This window comes from Cervus canadensis, chromosome 3 (genome assembly GCF_019320065.1).
Source record: "Cervus canadensis isolate Bull #8, Minnesota chromosome 3, ASM1932006v1, whole genome shotgun sequence".
Lineage (NCBI taxonomy): Eukaryota > Metazoa > Chordata > Mammalia > Artiodactyla > Cervidae > Cervus > Cervus canadensis.
Window position 1 is genome coordinate 109,871,396 of NC_057388.1, and position 20,253 is coordinate 109,891,648.

General features: G+C 43.2%; 1 protein-coding gene across 4 annotated transcripts in view; it reads right to left on the bottom strand.

Moving 5' to 3' along the window:
• The window catches only part of LMBR1 (limb development membrane protein 1), a 132,026-nt gene that overhangs the window by 99,989 nt on the left and 11,784 nt on the right, over positions 1-20,253 (bottom strand). The window contains exons 2-4 of one of the 4 annotated variants that reach the window (XM_043463977.1): positions 9,936-10,008; positions 7,413-7,452; positions 5,008-5,147 (exon numbers count right to left, since the gene is read on the bottom strand). In XM_043463977.1, the coding sequence (XP_043319912.1) occupies positions 5,008-5,147; positions 7,413-7,452; positions 9,936-10,008 (253 nt within the window). Of the gene's footprint in view, positions 1-5,007; positions 5,148-7,412; positions 7,453-9,935; positions 10,010-20,253 lie in introns of those variants that run through there. The other 3 variants (XM_043463981.1, XM_043463978.1, XM_043463979.1) reach the window with 3 other exon arrangements.

The following is a 20,253-nucleotide window of genomic DNA, read 5'->3' on the forward strand; positions in this document are numbered from 1 at the left end:
CAGCAGATCTAATGGTGCTGGAAGTGTCAGCAGCAGACAGGATGCTGTTCAGAGCCCATGACAGACCCTGGAGGGGAATCACAGCAAAGGCCCTTGGGATTTCGGAACAAAGTCCTGCCATCCCCATGCAAGTAACTACTACCTTCCCTCTGAGAAAGTTACTGGCTTGCTGTCAGGCTTAGTAGAGACTGAACACTTAGCTGTGGGTCACCAAGTCACCATGCACCCTGAGTGGGCCAGCATGAACTGGCGGGCGTGCCAAGCCATAAAGTGGATGTGCGCAGCAACACCCCAACATCAGATGCACTGGTGATCGTGCCTGAGCAGGCCCTGAAGGCATGAGAAAGTCACATGAAAGTGGCCCAGATGCCCACGGTCCCCACGTCTCTCCCCTAGCTGGACTGTACCTGTGGCCTGGTGGGCATTCCTTCTGATCAGCTGGCAGAGGAAGAGAAGACGGGGCCTGGCTCACAGACATGCCAAACATGCAGACACCGCCCCCAGGGGGACAGCCCTCCCTGGGACATCTACAAAGGCCAGCAGTGATGGAGAATCCTCCCAATGGACAGGACTTTGGGCAGTGCACCTGATCACTCACTTTGCTCAGGAACGGCCAGACACATGATTATACATTCATACTGGCCTGTGGCTCAGCTGGAAGGTCAGGGACTTGGAAGGAGCATGACTGGAAAACCAGTAACAAGGAGATTTGGAGAAGAGGTGTGCAGACAGCCCACCCTGAATGGGAAAAAAATGTGAAATGATTTGCATCCCATCAAAAGGAGACCTCAGCAGAGGAGTCTCATAGTAAAGTGGACAGATGACCTTGTCCTAGTCTCACAGGCCCCGTCAGCCTCCTCCCCGAGCCACCTGCCATCACCCAGGGAGTGCATGAAAGAGTGGCCACGGTGCCCGGGACGGAGGTTACGTGCCGCCACAGCAACGCAGACATACACTCTCCACAGCCAACCCGGCTCCTGTCACCACTGCCTTCAGCCTCACACTGAACTACACCCTGGGTGCTCCGCTGTGACAGTCTGGCCCCATTAATGCTTGTAATTTTAAAAAAACAAAGAAGCAAGCATATCTAAGGTTGACGAATCTTCAACCCCAAGACAATCTAAAGAAACAAATACTCCTTGGATGTCATCCACAAGATTAAACACAACTATGAATTCAGAAGAGAAAGATAAATATGAAGCTTTATGAAATTCACTACAAGCAGCTCTACCAAAAAACCAGAAGCAGAAACAGAGTGAGGCTCATGAAACCCTCGAGAACAACGTCCAGCACTGGCGGCTAGGACTTCCTAAGACCTACCATAAGAACGTATCTAGAAACAACATCGTAACTTAGGGGCTCCTCCTCTGGCTCCCCAACTTTCAGCCAACGTGGTCACTGGTGCTTAAAGCTACTGTTTACAGCTTACCCACTCATTCAACACACGTTTACTGGGCTACCACTATGTGGGAAGCACTTTTCTAAGCCCTAATTCATAAACAAAATACAATGCCTGAGCTTACACCTCTTACATTATAACCAGAAAGGCAACCAATACAAACAAATACATTTACTTCCAACGTTAAGACTCCAGCATAAATACATAGCACATAGTGTACTGACAGTTCTTACTTTCAGTCCATAAAAAGAATAAATAAATGGCTATGATTAGATTATCTAAAGGTCATTAAGTATATCGTGCATTTTCTGTTTGGTAAAACTGGAAACAAAAGCCAGTTCCCTCATAATTCTGGTTAGCCTGGACTGAGACCTGCACTTCTGGGAAAACACCTGGAGCCCAATCCTCAAAATGCATGCACCACAGAACCGACAGCCTTATGGAAAGCAAGGGCCAAAGGGAAGAGTCTTCAGCAAGCATTTCAGACAACATGTGCCAAAAACATTTGCAAATCACATATTATCTAACTACTGATTAGTTAACAAACTGTTTTCTGAAAGTAATTCACCAGAAAAATCACTGATAAATACATTTTTGAACCTGCCATTGATAAACACAACTCACCTTACTTTCCAGGTTGTTTCCTACCTTTCATAGTGACTCTCCAGTAGATGGCTTACTTTTTTGTATCAGTTTCAGTAAAGACCTTAATTTGCCTGAGTTCAATTGCTAAGCAACAAAAATGGAGTAATTTCTCTTTATTCACTTGACAACTAGTCCTAACCTTACTGACTTCATCTGGTCTTCAGGCATCAGTGACTCCATTTGTTTCCAGTTCCAAGGGTGACACAAAGCACAAGCCCAGGGTAAAATACCCAACAGACTAAGGTGTCAAAATTCTTCTTGTCAACAAACAGGATAAGCAGTATTAACGGACAACTGGGAAGGAAACATTTGCAATTAACCTGACAGTTAATACTTAAAAACTTGCAAAAATGGACACAAGAAATACAGGAGGGCAATTTACTGAAGAACAAATACAAATGACCAATAAATGTGCTTTGTAAACGCCTACCCCCACTAGTAATTAAAGAAATGTAAATTTAAAAGCGTAAATTTCTCATCTATTGAATTCCATTAGGGTTCCATTTCATTATTTATTCAGTTATGTGTTCACATGCACACACACAATATCCAAGGGTTTAGGTAACAGTATTCACAGTAATTCTCTGGATTGTGAGACTGTAATACTAATTTTCTTCACTACAAATTTTGCTTTCCAAATTTTCTACAGCAAATATGTATTTCTTTAAACACAAACACAACGGGGTAAGAAAAAAGGTAGTTATCTGTATAAACTCCAAATGGATTAAACAGTTACATGCAAACAAAACCATTTTTTAAACAATAAGAAAAAAAGGAGTATTTGTCACATCTCATGAAGGGAGATCATCTTCTAAATACAAAAACAAATTACAGAAACCAAAGGAAGAAAAAGACTGGACACATAAAAAGCAAAAAGCCTGCAACCAAAAACACAAAATTAAAAAGTAAAATAAAAAAAAAAAAAAAAAGTAAAATAACCAGAAAAACATACTTACAAAAATCTGATAAGTAGCTGATGCGTTTCACACATAAAGAGATAACATAATTCAATATGGAAAAAAGTGGGCAAAAGACAATGAAACACATTAAAAAGATATATGTATTAGATCTTTGTATATATTTTACAAATTAAAATGTTCTACCTCATTAAACATTTCCAGAAAATCACAGAGCCAAGATTGAAATTTAGATCTATTTTGCTTCAAAGCACTATACCACATTGCCAAAATAAGTCACTATTGTTTTAACCACATTAAATTTTAAATCAGTTTTCACTCCAATCCCAAAGAAGGGCAATGCCAAAAAATGCTGAGAGCTACCATACAACTGTGTTCATTTCACATGCTAGCAAGGTAATGTTCAAAATCCTTCAAGCTAGGTTTTAACAGTACATGACAAGAGAACTTTCTGATATATAAGCTGGATTTTGAAAAGGCAGAGGAACCAGAGATGTAATTGCCAACATTCACTGGATCATAGAGAAAGCAAGGAAATTCCAAGAAAACATCTACTTCTGCTTCATTGACTATGCTAAAGCTTTTGACTGTGTGGATCACAACAAAATGGGAAAATCCTAAAAGAGATGGGAGTACCAGACCACCTTACTTACCTCCTGAGAAACCTATATGCAGGTTAAGAGGCAACAGTTAGAGTCAGATATGAAACAACGGACTGGTCCAAAATTGGAAAAGGAGTACATCAAGGCTATATGTTGTCACCGTGCTTATTTTACTTATATGCAGAGTACATCATGCAAAATGCTGGTCTGGATGAAGCACAAGCTGAAATCAAGATTGCCAGGAGAAATAACAATAACCTCAGATATGCAGATGATACCACTCTTATGGAAGAAAGCCAAGAGGAACAAAGAGCCTTCTGATGAAGGTAAAAGAGGAGAGTGAAAAAGCTGGCTTAAAATTCAACATTCAGAAAACAAAGATCATGGCATCTGGTCCCATCACTTTGTGGCAAACAGAAGGGGGAAGAGTGGAAACAGTGACAGATTTTATCTTCTTGGGCTCCAGAATCACGGTGGACAATGACTGCAGCTCCTTGGCAGGAAAGCCATGACCAACCTAGACAGCGTATTAAAGAGCAGAGACATCACTTTGCTGACAAAGGTCCACATAGTCAAAGCTATGGTTTTTCCAGTAGTCATGTATGGATGTTAAGAGTTGGACCATAAAGAAGGCTGAGTGCCAAAAAATTGATGCTTATGAATTGTGGTGCTGGAGAAGACTCTTGAGAGTCGCTTGGACAGCAAGGAGAGCAAACCAGTTAATGCTAAAGGAAATCAACCCTGAATATTAATTGAGAGGACTGATGCTAAAGCTGAAACTCCAATACTTCAGTCACCTGATGAGAAGAGCTGACTCACTGGAAAAGACCCTGATGCTGGGAAAGATTGAAGGCAGGAGAAGGGGGCGACAAAGGATGAAATGGTTGGATGGCATCATCGACTCAACTGACATGAGTATGAGCAAACTCCAGGAGATAGTGGAAGACAGAGGAGACTGATGTGCTGCAGGCCATGGGGTCGCAAAGAGTTAGACAAGACTTGCCAAGAACAACTACAACAACAAATTTTAAAGTCTGTCCTTGACAGAACAGTTTTTCCCCCTTCTATCACACATTCTGAAGTAACTAAAGAAATTAACAACAAATAAATAAAATAGAAACTATGTTTCTTTGTTTTTTAAGGTCTGAAATGGAGGTTGAGTTCTGACATATCCAGATAAATCAAAATTCTCTTGCTAAATAATTAAATGAAAATGTATCTATCAAAATCACAGTATAAACACTGCTTCTTGTAGAAAAGCTTTTCACAACTAAGAATCAGACTAGTAAGTAAAATCTGACTTTCTGATTTTATGAAGGACTCAAATAGTTAACTGAAGGAAGACCCATATTTATATGGAAAATAAGAAAAGGAAAAAATTTAAATATAGTACAGTATAAAATGAAAACACTAATTGTGATTATATTAAGACATATATACTAACCATGAATCAGGGAGCCATTCAGCCACTGAATATAGTAGTTTTGAGGAAAAGAAAGCAGGATTTCATTGCTGATTATCGAGAAAGGTAGAAGCAAGACTGCTCCAGCCGACACTGCCAGAGTGAACGTGCTCAGAAACAACCTGGAAGAGGAGAGTCAATGTCACCAGTGACTGGAAAAAGCAAAGACTACAGAAGTCATTCAAAAAGAACAGAACCAAACTCTTCAAGTTTTTAAATCCAAAACGAATTAATGTGCATTTCATTGAGTATATGCAGTTGGAAGACAAATGATATACATATGGTCCCAGAAGTTAAACTAGACCAACTCTAAAACTTACTCTGTGAAAAGACCATTAAGTCTACCAAATCGGCCTAAAGCAGACAGAGACTGGAGACAGAGTACTTCACACATTTTGTGAAGAATAAATTGTAGTCTCATTCTTCTTTTAAATTTAAGTATTTATTTCACAATTGCATTTAATTAACAATGCTGGCAATATATGCTAAGAGCAATGCAACAACTGTTTCAGGTGAAAAAAATACCTGTGAAAACAGTATGAAAAACGACTTAAGGGTTATTTCTGGAAAAAAAACTTACAAAGCCATTGGTCTACTATCTCTTAAAATAGGTAAAGATTAAATAAACTTATAATAAATTGTAGGAAACTATTAAACAATATTTAAAAGATGATTTTGTCATTTTTAAAAATAAGATAGCTCAAAATGTATAATATGGAAAATGTCTAAAATTAAGTTAAAAAGAAAAAGCACAGACAATAAATATAAACCATGCTCTCTCCCATCCCCCTCCCCCAACATGTATATTTTCACACAGGAAAAGAGGTACATTAAAAAAATCTAGCATAATATATAACAACTCCTAGGAGAGGGCCCATAAGGGGCTTTCACTTTCTCAGTTATACACATCCAAAATGCTTAAAATTTTATATCTAATTTTTAAAGTTTTTTGAAGACTAAAATGGCAAAGGAAAATGGAACCTCCCTCACTAAAATTAGAGATGATATTTTAATTTAATATCCCTTCCATTAAATTTAATGTAGAAAGAATGTGAAAATACATGTAGGAAAATATAAGAAAAAAAAATCATAGTAAATGCTCAAAACACATCTAATAGAGTAACTTTGAGGCCAGTGCCATCTTGTGGTAACCAAGAGAAGTGTTTTCCTACTTAAAAGCCAAAGATAACCTCCCCTGTTTAGCAAATCACTGATAAATTTCTTATTGTAGACCACATGATACTTGTCAAAAATACAATTCAACTCAGACACAGGAGAAGGCTTACGAAGTGGTTCTGCTGGACAGGCAGCCTGTTTCCTGGGAAAAGTGGGGACACATCATCCCAGGTGCACTGCCTACTCGGGCACCTACCCCAAGTGACCTCCCGTGACCTGCGTCTCTGCCCTCCAACTGTGACGGCCACACTGCTCGTCCTTGACACCCACAGGCCCCGCTCCCGGGTCCTGCACGAGACTCCCAGCCCCACCCCCCCCGAGCTCCCCGGCCACGAAAGGGCCCACACACTGTCAGGCTCACCCACCTCTTCACAGGGAGCGGGTTCTCAGGCTCCGGGTGTCTGGGCAGTCAGCCCCCCCCCCTCGGGGCCCCTCTGTGTCTTCTGCCCCATGAAGCCTTCCTAGCCCCTCTCCCTCTCGGCCCTCAGCACACTGGCTAGCAGCCCAGCTGTAAAGGCCCACCGTGGCTTCCCAGTCTAAAGCTGGGAGGTGTATGTGACCAAGGAGTAAGTGTATGAGGACACGCAAGTGTTTTTTAAATCAAAAGTTACCCAGAAATCCTGAATATATAGTCACCATAAATATAACAGTGGACCTTACATCAAAAACCTTCTAGAAGGTATTGTGACTGGCCTTAGAGATACAAAACAGGGTCATACCATCTGCTGCCCTTGAGTGGCTATGAGAACTATCCATAAAAGGCTGATGTGGCAGAGCTAAATGCCAACAAAGGGTCCTCAAAGTAGGGCCCTGAGTCAAGCCAGAAAATGCAGACATGGTGACTGCTTATACAACGGCAGAAAAGTGTTCCTCAGAACTGAAGGCAGTTCTAGAAACGTCGCCTTCTGAAATGCAGCACACTCTGACAACAGAGCCAACAGGACTTCATGGTGTGGGCTGAGAGAGGGTGAGAGATGACCAAGACCTTCTGTTGGCTCCTTAAGCAAGCAAATTTCAACAGATTATCAGTCCACAATTATCCATGTGTTTGCTTACATGAACTTTCTTGAAAAAGCTGCTGTAATACTTTAAAGTTGCTGTAATACTTTAGGTGAATATTTTCCATATTACTGCCCAAAGGGCAGAATTAAGTTTTGAAAATTCATGACTCTAGAATTAGAAACACGAGAACTGAACACTAAAATACATACGAAATCCTGTTGACTATGGCATCTTCATCTTCTTGTTCATCTGTAAAAATGTTCAAGGCATTAATATTTTTATCTTCCAACAAAATGCTTTGTTAATTTAATAAAACATAAAATATAAACCTGAAGAAGCAATTTTCCAACTCTAAATCTCACTAAATCAGATAGGATAGAACATGGTTAAAGAACAACAAGAGTCTTTTGACTGATCAAAAAATCCTGATTAACAAAACTCCCATGTGTAAACTAAAATCTTCCAAATGTTTAGTGCTCAGGGAAATAAAACTCAGTAGAACCTTGGAACCACATTCAGGTTGACTGTTAATACGAAGTCAGTGAAATTGCTAATGAATGAAATTTTCTGGTTGATAATGTGTGTTAGTAGCTCAGCTGTGTCTGATTCTTTGTGACCCTGTGGACGGTGGCCCACCAGGCTCTTCTGTCCATGGGATTCTCCAAGCAAGAACACTGCAGTGGGTTGCCATTCCCTGCTTCAGGGGATCTCCTGACCCAGGGATCAAACCCAGGTCTCCTGCATTGCAGGCAAATTCTTCACCATCTAAGGCACCAAGGAAGCCTCTGGTTGATAATAGCCAAAAAAAACTTACTATAAAATTAAAATTCAGAATCTCAGAACTCACACACTTTTCTGTAATCTGAGCCTGTTGTTAGTAATGGTAAGAATGAGGATTTTACCCTAAACCACCCTGTACACCACTGCCTTGACATGGCATCATTTTGTTCCAGTTACAGACAGAAATACATCGCACTTTGTGTCTTTTTCAAGAAGCAGATGGCCCTTGCTCTGGTGCTTCCTCACCCTACCCTCTCCCTCTCTCATGGCAGTTGGCCATCTTTTTAGTCCTCCCACATAATCTTACCAACTAAGGAAACTATGATCCAATTACAAAAATATTACACAACACCCCAGCCCTTCTTTCTCCTCAACACCTCACTGGGGTTGTCCTCAAAGGCTCTCTGTGTGGGTCTCTGGAATTCTGAGTGCCCACCTGCTTCAGTGACAGCGGCACATTTGGGCCATTCTCTTAGTCCAAACTCTATTCTTAGTTACTGGCTGCCCAAAATACTTCTACAACCAGAGAGACCACAAAGTACCACTGTCACAATTAATTTTTATATTGTTGTACCTACATCTAATCAACCACAAAATCTTGAAGAGTGTTTTAATAGCTTCATGTCCATTTCAGTTCTATTGCCAATACTCTACCAACCAGTCCAGGGTCTTCATTACTCTTCTGTGATTACTCTAAAAAACATCTAATAAATCTCCTGTTTTCCCACTCATCATCCTCTCATTTCCTCTAAAACAATGCACTGTTCATTCATTCTCTATCTCTCTCTCTTCAATGCACATAGTCTAAGAAGCTTGATGCCAAGATATCTTTTAAAGCAGCTAAGATACTGTCTTGGATCCCAGGTCTTCAAAATTTTGAGAGATTAAGGAATCCAAAGAGTATTTCAGTGCAGTCACAAAGCCAAGCAGTGCACTACAGCAAGCATTATTTCCTGATTTCTTCAAAAATTCTTAAAGTTTAAAATGATAACATAAGGAATCTTTAATATACGAAATCCTTAAATATTCACATGGCACCTACTATTAGCCTAGCATCACAAGTGAAAATCTTGTGATTTCAAAGAAGTAGCTCAAATTTAACAGAAGTCAGTAACTACTTTAGTTATTTTATAAAAAAACAATGGTTAGTTACTTACAAAACTCTGGCATACAAATCTGTGAATAAGTCAGCAAAAAATTCATTTAAAAAAAAGATATAATGGTCCCCCTGGTGAGATAAGGATACATATGAAAAAATAAAAGAATAACATAATACATAATTGAATATTAAATGGTATTATGCATGCGTGCTAAGTCGCGTCAGTCACATTGGACTCTTTGCAACCCTGTGGGATGTAGCCCACCAGAATCCCCTTGGCTCCTCTGTCCAAAGGTATTCTCCAGACAAGAATACTGGAGTGCCATGCCCTCCTCCAGAGGATCTTCCTGACCCAGGGATCGAATCTTATCTCTTTACATCTCTGCATTGGCAGGCGGGTTCTTTACCACTATAGCACCATCAGGGTATTATGGAGACTCTAAATTCTAGAAAGCACTCTAGAAAGCAACAGTATTCTGGTAGTGAGAGAAAGAACGGGGTGGAGGTGATGGGGGTGAGTATGTTCAAATTCAGAGCCGAGGAACCAAACATCCTCATAAAGTCTGGAATTTCCCACACACTGAAGAGCCCTGGACTATTCTTAGTTTAATATAAGAATGAGAATAAACAAGGGCTCAGGGCTAAGAAGTAGACCTGGGTCTGACTACTGACCCTGCAAGTAGTCAGATTCCCTGGAGGTTATTTTTAGTGCTCTTAGTATCAGGCAACTGCTTGCTTCAATCCCAGGCACAGTGAACACATTAACCGTGCTTATGCGTACTGTGCGGCCACGGAACATGTCTAGACCACATGGCATTAGAGGCAAAGCGTTCATCACAGTGTGTCTGCTCACCTGATTTTCTCTTGTATCTTGTGATGATGAAATAGGAGACAATGTAGAGAATGGCAAAAAGAAGGAAACAGATCTGAAACAAAACAAATTTAACACATTTACATTTTTTGCATACCTTTTTAGGTAAAACAAAATACATCTTTGGCATTTATAAGGAAGAATAATTTAATCTGTTACATAGCAAAAATTTTAGCTAATAAAAAGTATTATGAGGTATTAAATTATACAAGCTAGTCAGCTCAGTTTAAAACCATTCCAAAAAAAAAGCCCAATGGACATTTTTCTTTTCATAACTTGACCAAGTTGTTTTAAAATCATGGAACTATTAAGAACGAAACCATCACTGACAATTTTGAAAAGCAAACTCGAGATGCTACTATCCCCACCAAATATTAAAATACACTCTAAAGTTTCAATAACATTTAAAGAGTATGCTGGCACCGAGACCTAACAGATCAAAGATTTAGATTCAATTACAGAAAAATGTGGACTCCCCGGTGTTACAGTGGATAAGAATCTGCCTGCCAACGCGACATGGTTCAATACCTGGTCCAGAAGACACAGGTGCCATGGAACCACTAAGCCCATACACCCTCGCTCTGAGCCCAGGAGCTGCAAGTACTGAGCCTGAGTGCTAGAGTCTGCGAGGCACAGCCGCTGAGCCCATGTGCTGCAATCGCTGAAGCCCGAGCGCCTGGAGCCCATGCCCCACCAGAGAACCCACCACAGTGAAAAGCCCATCTGCCACAAGGAAGAGCAGCCCCTGCTCACCGCAACTAGAGAAAGCCCACGCAGAGCAACAAAGAGCCCCACGCACAACCAAAATCCAAAAAGAATTTTTTTTTAATTTTTTAAAATTTATGTACCATGGTTATACAAACAAGAGGCCTCACAAATCAATGTGGGGGTTAGGATTATTCAATAATTATACCACATATCAAAACAAACAGCAGGTGCACAAAAAAGTTTTTCAATATTAAAGTCTTTGCAAACTAGTACAGCCGCTGTGGAGAACAGTGTGGAGATTTCTTAAAAAACTGGAAGTAGAACTGCCATATGACCCAGCAATCCCACTTCTGGGCATACACACCGAGGAAACCAGATCTCAAAGAGACACGTGCACCCCAATGTTCATCGCAGCACTGTTTATAATAGCCAGGACATGGAAGCAACCTAGATGCCCATCAGCAGAAGAATGGATACGGAAGCTGTGGTACATATACACCATGGAATATTACTCAGCCGTTAAAAAGAATTCATTTGAATCAGTTCTAATGAGATGGATGAAACTGGAGCCCATTATACAGAGTGAAGTAAGCCAGAAAGATAAAGACCATTACAGTATACTAACACATATATATGGAATTTAGAAAGATGGTAATGATAACCCTATATGCAAAACACAAAAAGAGACACAGATGTACAGAACAGACTTTTGGACTCTGTGGGAAAAGGGAAGGGTGGGATGTTTCAAGAGAACAGCATCGAAACATGTATATTATCTATGGTGAAACAGATCACCATCCCAGGTTGGATGCATGAGACAAGTGCTCGGGCCTGGTGCACTGGGAAGACCCAGAGGGAGCGGGTAGAGAGGGAGGTGGGAGGGGGTATCGGGATGGGGAATACATGTAAATCCATGGCTAATTCAAGTCAATGTATGACAAAAACCACTACAATATTGTAAAGTAATTAGCCTCCAACTAACAAAAATAAATGAAAAAAAAAAATTAAAGTCCTTTAATTTCTATCTTATCTCGGGTATGGCAGGCAAAAAAGATGGGTGAAGGAATGGGAGACCTCATGACAGTTAACGACCAAGTATGCTTGAAATAAAGGCTTAATGCAACTGTGGACCATACCAGAAATATTTTGAAGACTCTCAAATGAAACCACTCCAGGGGATGATAAAGCCGAGAGATCTCCCTTGTGCATGGATTTCTAAAGAAGGGCTGGTGGCCATAAGACGGAGAACGACCTTGGACTAGGCAGCAAATAGCCACTGAGCAGGGTAGTGACGTGACCTGACACACTGCAAAGGGTTCAGTCCAGTCACAGTGTGGAAACTAAACTAGGAGGGGAAGTGACAGGAGCAGGGAGGACAACCAGTCACGGTGTGGAAACTAAACTAGGAGGGGAAGTGACAGGAGCAGGGAGGACAACCAGGAGTCACTCAGTAATCCAGAGGAGAGGTCACCTAGACTCTGCAGTGCAGGTGATGAGGAGGGAGGTTTCGAAAGCAAACTTGACAGGACTCGCAGGGATAAACATCGGGTTCTTGGCCTGAGAAACTGGAGAGACAGAGTTGCCATTTCCTGAGTCAGGGAAGATTACAAGAGGAGTAGTTCTGGGGTAGAAATAAGAAGTAGAGTTTACACTGTCTAATTTTAAACATATATTATTCATATATTATAGGAGAGGAGAGGTTGAATGGGCAGTTGGATATAAAAATCTGTGCAGTCCAGGGGGAGAGGCCAGGCTCAGGGGAAGAAAAGACTCAGCAGCAGGAGACAGTATCTAAAGCCCTCAGACTAGGTGAGCTTTCCACTGTAGTGGGGAGCGTAGGAGAGAAGAGAGGTCTGAGAACAGAGCCCTGGGCTCTCCAGTATTTAGAAGCCAGCTCGACAGAAGGAAACAGCAAAAGCTGATGGAGAAGCAGCGGTAAAGAAGAGACCGATGTACTGAAAGCCAAGTGAAGAGAGTTTATCTAGGAAAACAATTATCAACCATGTCAAATGTTGCTGACAGGTCAAGTAAGATGAGGACTGAGAATTGACAACTGGATTTAGCAACATGGAGGTCATGGGCGACCTTGACAAGCTGTTTTTCTGGAAGGGTGGAGACAAAACTCTGACTGAAATGAAATGGATCAAGAAGGGAGAAAAACTGGAACAAAATGAAAGTAGTTCTTTTCAGGAGTTTTATAATAAAGGACAGCACACAAAGGAAATGTGAAACAGACTGTTGAGAGGGATTTTTTTAACATGAGAGAAGTTACACAATTGTTGCAGTGATCTACTGCTTACTCACTAATGCAACAAAGGCAGAATCTCTGAAGAAAGGTACTCAAGTTGAGGGGCCACAGACACAAATTTATGCACAGTTAAAAGGAGGAGGAGGAAAGGCAGGAGCCGAGAACATCTGAGTCCCACTGCAGGCCGGAAGTCGATGGTGGTGGCAGCGCGAATGGTGTCTATTTTCTCAGTGAAAGAGAAGCAAGCACATCAAACGAATCACCCCTGAGGGCGGGGCAAGACATATGCACGTCACACAGGATAATCGGAGGTAAATGTAGTGGAGAAACACCACAGAAGTGGTGTTTAATGTTTAAACAAATGTTTAAAGAAATGATCTTTAACGTTGCAGGCAAGCCCAAGCCAAAACTCGAAGCAACACAGGAAGCCTGACGATGCTACACAATGTGAGACAAGAGCTTGATCCTTAGATGCTGAGGCAGGTGTAGGCTGAGCTCCCATGACCCATCACAGGCGTGATGACTGGAACAGGTACCTGTCTCACTGTATTCTCACTGTTCATTGAACCCATGGTGGGCCAGGCGCAAGCGGGGAAGCGGGAGGACAACTCAAGGAGTCGCAGGAACCGCAGGCACATTTGTGATCTCCTGACTGGCAGAGCAGCCGCAGCAGCGGACGTGCGGTCCCCTCCTCTCGTGGCTGACCCAGCGGACACGCCGAAACGCAGCCAGGACATAGGGTAAGGGCTTGTTCAGGAGGAGCTCATATACGCTTTCAGAACAACAGTGGCCGGCGGCCAGGCGGGCCCATGGTGGTGTGCACGTGCAGTGCTGTCCGTGAGCTCAGCTGTTACACAAGCACGTATTTACAACACGTGGGGCCAGAGAGCCTGACCACTGCCACCTGGCCAGCTGCTCTCTCCCTGCGTTCCACCCCCGCAGGGTCTCTCACTGCACAATCTACATGCAGCCGATGTTCCGCAGTGTTCCCCTGGCGAGTAACCCGGACCTCACAGACAGGCCTCCACAGCACACGGCTCTAGGTCTGGGACAGGCCTTCACAGTATACCTCTGCACCAATCAGCCCACATTTGTATCCATGTACATGGGCTTCCCTTGTAGCTCAGCTGGTAAAGAATCTGCCTCCAGTTCAGGAGACCCAGGTTTGATTCCTGGATTGGGAAGATCCCCTGGCAACCCACTCCAGTATCTTTGCCTGGAAAATCTCATGGACAGAGGAGCCTGGTGGGCTGCAGCCCATGGCATCGCAAAGAGTTGGGCACGACTGAGTGACTAACACTTATCCCAGAGGGGGCCCCTCCCAGCTCAGGCCCCCTTCAGGTTCTTCACACTTTCAAAATGGGGTCTCCCATGCTATCCCGCCACTTCTCTCAGTAAGGACCCACAAAACCCTCCACAGGCACCGTGCCCACCCCTTCACCTTCAGAGAGGGGACTTCTGTGGCGTTCGCAGCTCACATCACGTGTCTGTGTCTCCGGGGTCACGGCCCACATGGCAAACCCACGTGCCTGCCCAACCTCTTGCTGTGGGCACGGACACTGCCGCCCCACTCCCAGCTGCCCAATGGGCCTCACTAACAGGCAGGGATCTGCAGTCTCGCGAAGTTCTACACGCTCGGTCTCAGTGAGGGGTGAATGGTGATAGACGCCAACCAGTCTATTTCGTCCCCAGAACAAATGATACCATTCACCCCTGATTCCAGATTCACAAAAGCCATGCTGACAAGGGTTCCCCTTGGCTTTGCGTAAACCACTTACCCAAGTTGACCAACTCCACCTGAGCATATGGTCGATACATCGTGAACTCAGTCACACTGGGGGCCACTTGAGGATGCCCCCTCGAGGATGCCCCTTGGGCCAGAGGCTTCTCATGCTTCCCTTTCTGCTGCACCACAGGCCTCACTGCCAACCAGGGACGCGCGGGTCTCACAATGCTCGTGGTCACGGTCGCTCATGACTTCCCTGCCAGAGGAGCTGGGTCCTCAGGGCGTGCATCTCGTGCTCCAGCGCAGGCAGACGCTGCTCCAGCGAGTCTCTGCAACTCGTGCAGCCGTGCAGCATCACAGCGGGCACCGTCCACACCCGCCTTCAGGGCAGTCGGGAGCACCCACCGCAGAGTGCCAGTGAGAGAGCTCCCTTCAGGCAGGCTGGTAAGGAGTCCAAGCAGAAGGCCCCTTTAAGGAGGCGGCAGACATTCTTTCTTTTCCACATTTTTTTGTCTTAGACACATACAGTATCTCTTGTTCAAGGACAGGCTTTTTTGGAACTCAGAAGGTACGTTAACGGAGAAAGTGGGTAAAACTTCCACAGCCTTGAGCTCTGGGTTAACCGGTTCCTTCTGGCTAATCTTGTGCTGATGTCATCCCAGGATGTATGTTACAGGAAAGGGTCTGGGCAAAATTTTTACAGCCTTCAGGTATTTTTTTCTATTCTCAGCAGCTAGCAGAAAAGTATATAATGCTCTGCTTAAACTAGCAAGGAAGGTAATCTTTCTATCCCCTTCTTATGTCTATGTCAGAAGCTTTTTCTGTCACTATCACTTTAATAAAATTTCTACTACACAAAGCTCTGAGTGACTGAGACTGTCTTTGGTCCCAGAGTTAAATCTTCTTCGGAGACCACAAATCTGGTGGAAAACCGTTCACTGCACGTGTAAGCTATCACTAACATCCTGGGGGCTCATCTGGAATCCCAAGACAAGGTACAGCTACCATCCTGGGGGCTAAGCTATAAGCTACCACCAGCAGCAGGCCATGCCACCTCGTTGAGCAAACGGGAACTCCCCGCCTGTAACACCTTCTAAATGGTAACCAGTGAACCGTCCACTGCTTCCCAGTCTCCCACCAGGGGCCACGCCAAGAGGACCTCGGCCACCTGGTACCACATGCTCTGTGGTGGCCACTGGCTTCCTCCATCCACTGGAGCCTCAGGCTCCTCTACTTGCTGGGTATCCTGCTGACTACGCCAACTATCCCACTGTTCACACTGTTTGCTGAACCCAGGGTAGGCAAGGTGCGAGCGGGGAAGCTGGAAGGAAGTTCGAGGAGCTGTAGGAACTGCAGACATGTTTATTCTCTAATGGCAGACCCAGCAACCATAAGGCAGCCATAATGCGCACACAAGGGCTCTTCAGGTAGAGCTTACATATGTTTACAGGACAAAAGGGGCCCACGACCAAGCAGGTACCTCGAGCCGCGCCTGTGCATTGCTGTAAGTGCTCTGGGCTGTTACATAACCATGTACTGACAAAAGGGGGGCGAGAACGAGAGGCTCTAGGGCAAGAGAGCCTGACCATCACAACCTGGCCAATTACTCTTTCCCTACCATACCCTGTTCTCTCTCCTCCCCTTTATGGCCTCTACTTGTGGACGTGCACTTTTCACCACCACTCCCTCACTCTTCCAACCACTTAGCTCACTTCACACCCACCGAACAACTCAAAGCACTTCTGGCAGCAGTCAGTGATGAACCAGCAGCCAAACCACACTTCATGATTTCACCTGCCCTTGAAGCAGCACCCTGACAGCAGCGATCTTCCTCCTCTGACTCTTCTCCCAGACTCCATCACTAACCGGCTTCCCCTTTCCTGCCGGCCTTCAAACATTCTTCTTGTCTGTGATTTCTGAGTAGAGCCAGAATCTTCTCCCAGGGTTTTAACCACCATGCCTCAGAAACCCCTAGACCACTGTTTGAGAACCACTGGTTTAGGGTATCATCAAGAGTGAGTGAAATAATGGGCCATAAAACCTCAGTGGATTGGGAGAAAAGTGAACCCAAGTGATGGACAGGAGTGGACATGCCAATCCAGAATTCCCGGGAAAGAAGCAGCTGCAGAAAAAAGACTTGCCCAAGGAAGTTGGAAGAATAGAAAGCTGTGATTAAAGCATGCTTCAGGATTTTTTTTTAATTAGTCAGTAAAGCTGGTAGTAGAAGAGTAGTCTCAGGAGTCCCAAGATGTTTTTGCAGCGAAGTGGTAGATGAGAAGTCATGAACGTTAATGAACAAACAGAAATCGAGGAGCCAAAATGCATGGCATGAGATGGAAAAGACTAATGGAAAGCAACCCATCTGAAAGTAGAGTAAGGCTAACAATTATAAAAACAAATGTACATTTTACTACTTTGGAAATAAAAGTTTCTATGAATATAAACTGTATCAGACTGGAACAAAACAATCACAGAACTGGTTAGACTATTTCTCTAGCTCCAAAGATGGGACCAGGAGCAAGTGCTCCTTCTCAAATGAGCACATCTTTAGCACAGACAGACCCACTGGGACGCACAAAATGAGAACAAGGCACGGCGGTGCCTCCTATTCTCCTCCCTCCAGAGGGACAAAAGGAAATGCCTGACCAAAAAAGGAGTCACCGCAGCTCCTCAGCTCTAAAGGTGAGGCGTGCTGGTAAAAAGGGAGAGGACGGCCCCGAGGGCCCCCTGAGAAGATGAGCTCCTCTCCCCCAGACAGGAGGGGAGCGCAGGGCTAACCGAGCCTGCGACAGCAACACGTGCACCTCAGCTCTCTGCCAGCTGCCCCGCAGCAGCCCTCACTGGGCCCACACGGCCTCAGTCCTGATGCTGAACAAGAATGGCTAGGCATCTGGAAGCTGAGTTCCCAGTCACAGGTAACCTTATAGAGGTATTCCTAAAGTTTGCCTTATATCACTTCAGCTTTTGGAAAGAAAAAAAAAGTGAAAAGTGAAAATCTCCTTCAGCTCAGCATGTCTTACTAAGCATTCAGAGGCGGTTTCCACCCCAACCATGAGCAGCCCCACCCAGCTCCTTCCTCCCCGGGGACCACACTCAGCTTCTCAGCATTGAGCCGTCACAGCTGTGAACAGTGTCTGTGAGCATCTGGGCTTCATCGATTTATTTTGTGTGTCTGTGAGCAAGTGACTGCTTCTCTGCTCTGGGCCATTTCAGCTTAGGAAGGCTTTCCTAGGACACTTTTTCTTTCACAAGTTGGGGAAAATCTATAATATTAAATTGTTACAAGCAAATATACTTAAATTCCAGGTGAAAGATTTGAACCTAAATTCAAACTAGTGCATTAGAATCAAACCATACTACAAGTTTTTCATTTAAGACTGATGGGCTTCTGCTAGTTTAAGATGACTACAGCAACAAATATCGTAAGAGTAATGGGTACAAATGGGCTCAAGGAGAGCTACCACTGAAGGGTTTCTAACAAAATCCTGGGAGAGGACACAAGTAAACTGTAACTAAGCCAATAATCTCATCCTATAGCAGAGCAACAGACCTGGCTTTATCTTAAAGTTGCAAAGTCAGAAATCAGAGATGCTCAATATCCTTTAAGTGAACCAAAAGGTAACGAAAATTAAAATTATAATTCTTTCAAATTACCTTAAGAGCCAGACTATGTAGTAAAACACAAGAAAACACAAATAGTTACAAAAATAATAACATAATAAAATCATAATTGTAAATAAAACAAACTACTAAAAGGAAACTCTCAGATTAAGACATAGCTAAAATAAAGTGACTCAGAGGCATGAAAACAGAACGATAAACAGAAACACACCAAGGATGCTAACAACAAAGAAAGTTACAATGTCACATTCTTTCCCCCTCAGACAAGGCTGCCTTAAGACAAAGTGTTAAGACAAACTGGGGCACTCTGTCCACAATGGGATAACCCATAATGAGGAAATAATCTTCATGCACCAAAAGGCACAGTACCAAAATACATTTTTAAAAACTAAATATGCAACAAATAATAAAGCACTACTTTGCGAGCATGCTAAATCACGTCAGTTAGTCATATCCAACTCTTTGTGACCCCATGGACTGTAGCCCACCAGGCTTCTCTGTCCACGGGATTCTCCAGGCAGGAATACTGGAGTGGGTTGCCATGCCCTCCCTCCAGGGGATCTTCCCAACCCAGGGACTGAACCCAGGTCAATCCGCATTGCAGGCAGATTCTTTACTGACTGAGTCACCAGGGAAGCCCCAAGTGTCCCATATTCTAGCACTCCACTTCCCAAGCCCCTCACATCTGTGAGAAAATTCTGGCTCTGTGGATTTGCCTATTTTGGATATTTCATATAGAAGAATCATACAATATCTGACTTTTTGTGTCTGGCTCCTTTCACTAAGCATGTTTTCAAAGTTAAACCATGTTGCAACATGTATAAATACATCATTCCTTCAGACTTTTTATAGAAAAATAAACCCCTATTTGATGAAAAACACATTGTGTTCTTGTTGCTAGCAGCTACAAGCATTCTGTTCAGATATACTTTCATATGTACACAAGGATATATGTACAAAGATGTTTATTGCTTCACTGTAATTGCAACAAACCACCTTTTAAAACAAAGAAGGCAAAATGACCAGTGCTCTATTTCCACAATTAATTTGAATACAAAACACATGCTAATATCTACTCTTCTAACAGTTACTAACTAGCCCTATCACAATAAATTGCGCAATGTCTTTCAATTTGTGCTTCAACAAAGAAAAAACAGTATTTCCTCACAAAAAAATAACACTGAGACATTTAACAAGGCGTAAATATTCCAGCTCTCAAGATGAACAAAGCAAATTTCTAGTTCATTAATGTCATCTACAATATTACACTTTATTACTTGTTCTTCAGATTTTTCAGATTCTATACACTGTTACAATGCAAGTCATGAGCAAAAAGTTCTTTAAATCCATCCTGAAACCCGTTTGAGAAAACACAAAGGAAGGACAGTGTCACTTGTCCTCCTGGCTCTTCCTCCCACTCATAGCCATTCCAACCACACAGCCTCCCTGCTCCTGAATCCCCACAAACCCCTGGTTCACAAGTTGTAGCACAGCAATGATTTCTACTAAATGCTTCATGGAAATAAAACTTGTCTCCTAAATCTCCTAAACTATGTGTAATATAATATTTAATATATTTTAGGTATATTGGAGGTACTAACACAAATAGGAACGATCTTGACAATCTCCTGAATCCTGCTGACTGCCTTGATAAATAATTTTAAAATAAACTGAGTAAATCACACTCCCTTCCCACTGCTAATTCCTCAGCCTCAATCAGGTATGATCAGGGAAAAGGGAACACACTCTGAACTGGATGAAAGTTGAGAGTTTAGATGAGACTGGACTCAACTGTTGAATATGTGAAAGTGACTATAAAGCTGTAAGATGAGCCCCAAGTTGTCATCAGGGGTACGGTACAAAGATCCAACAGAGCACCGTTGCAAGTAGCAGGAGGAGAATATTCAGCTTCTTTATAACTGTTTCCTGGACAGCATGTTACAAAACAGAAACATCACTTGGCCGACCAAGGTCCATATAGTCAAAGCCATGGTTTT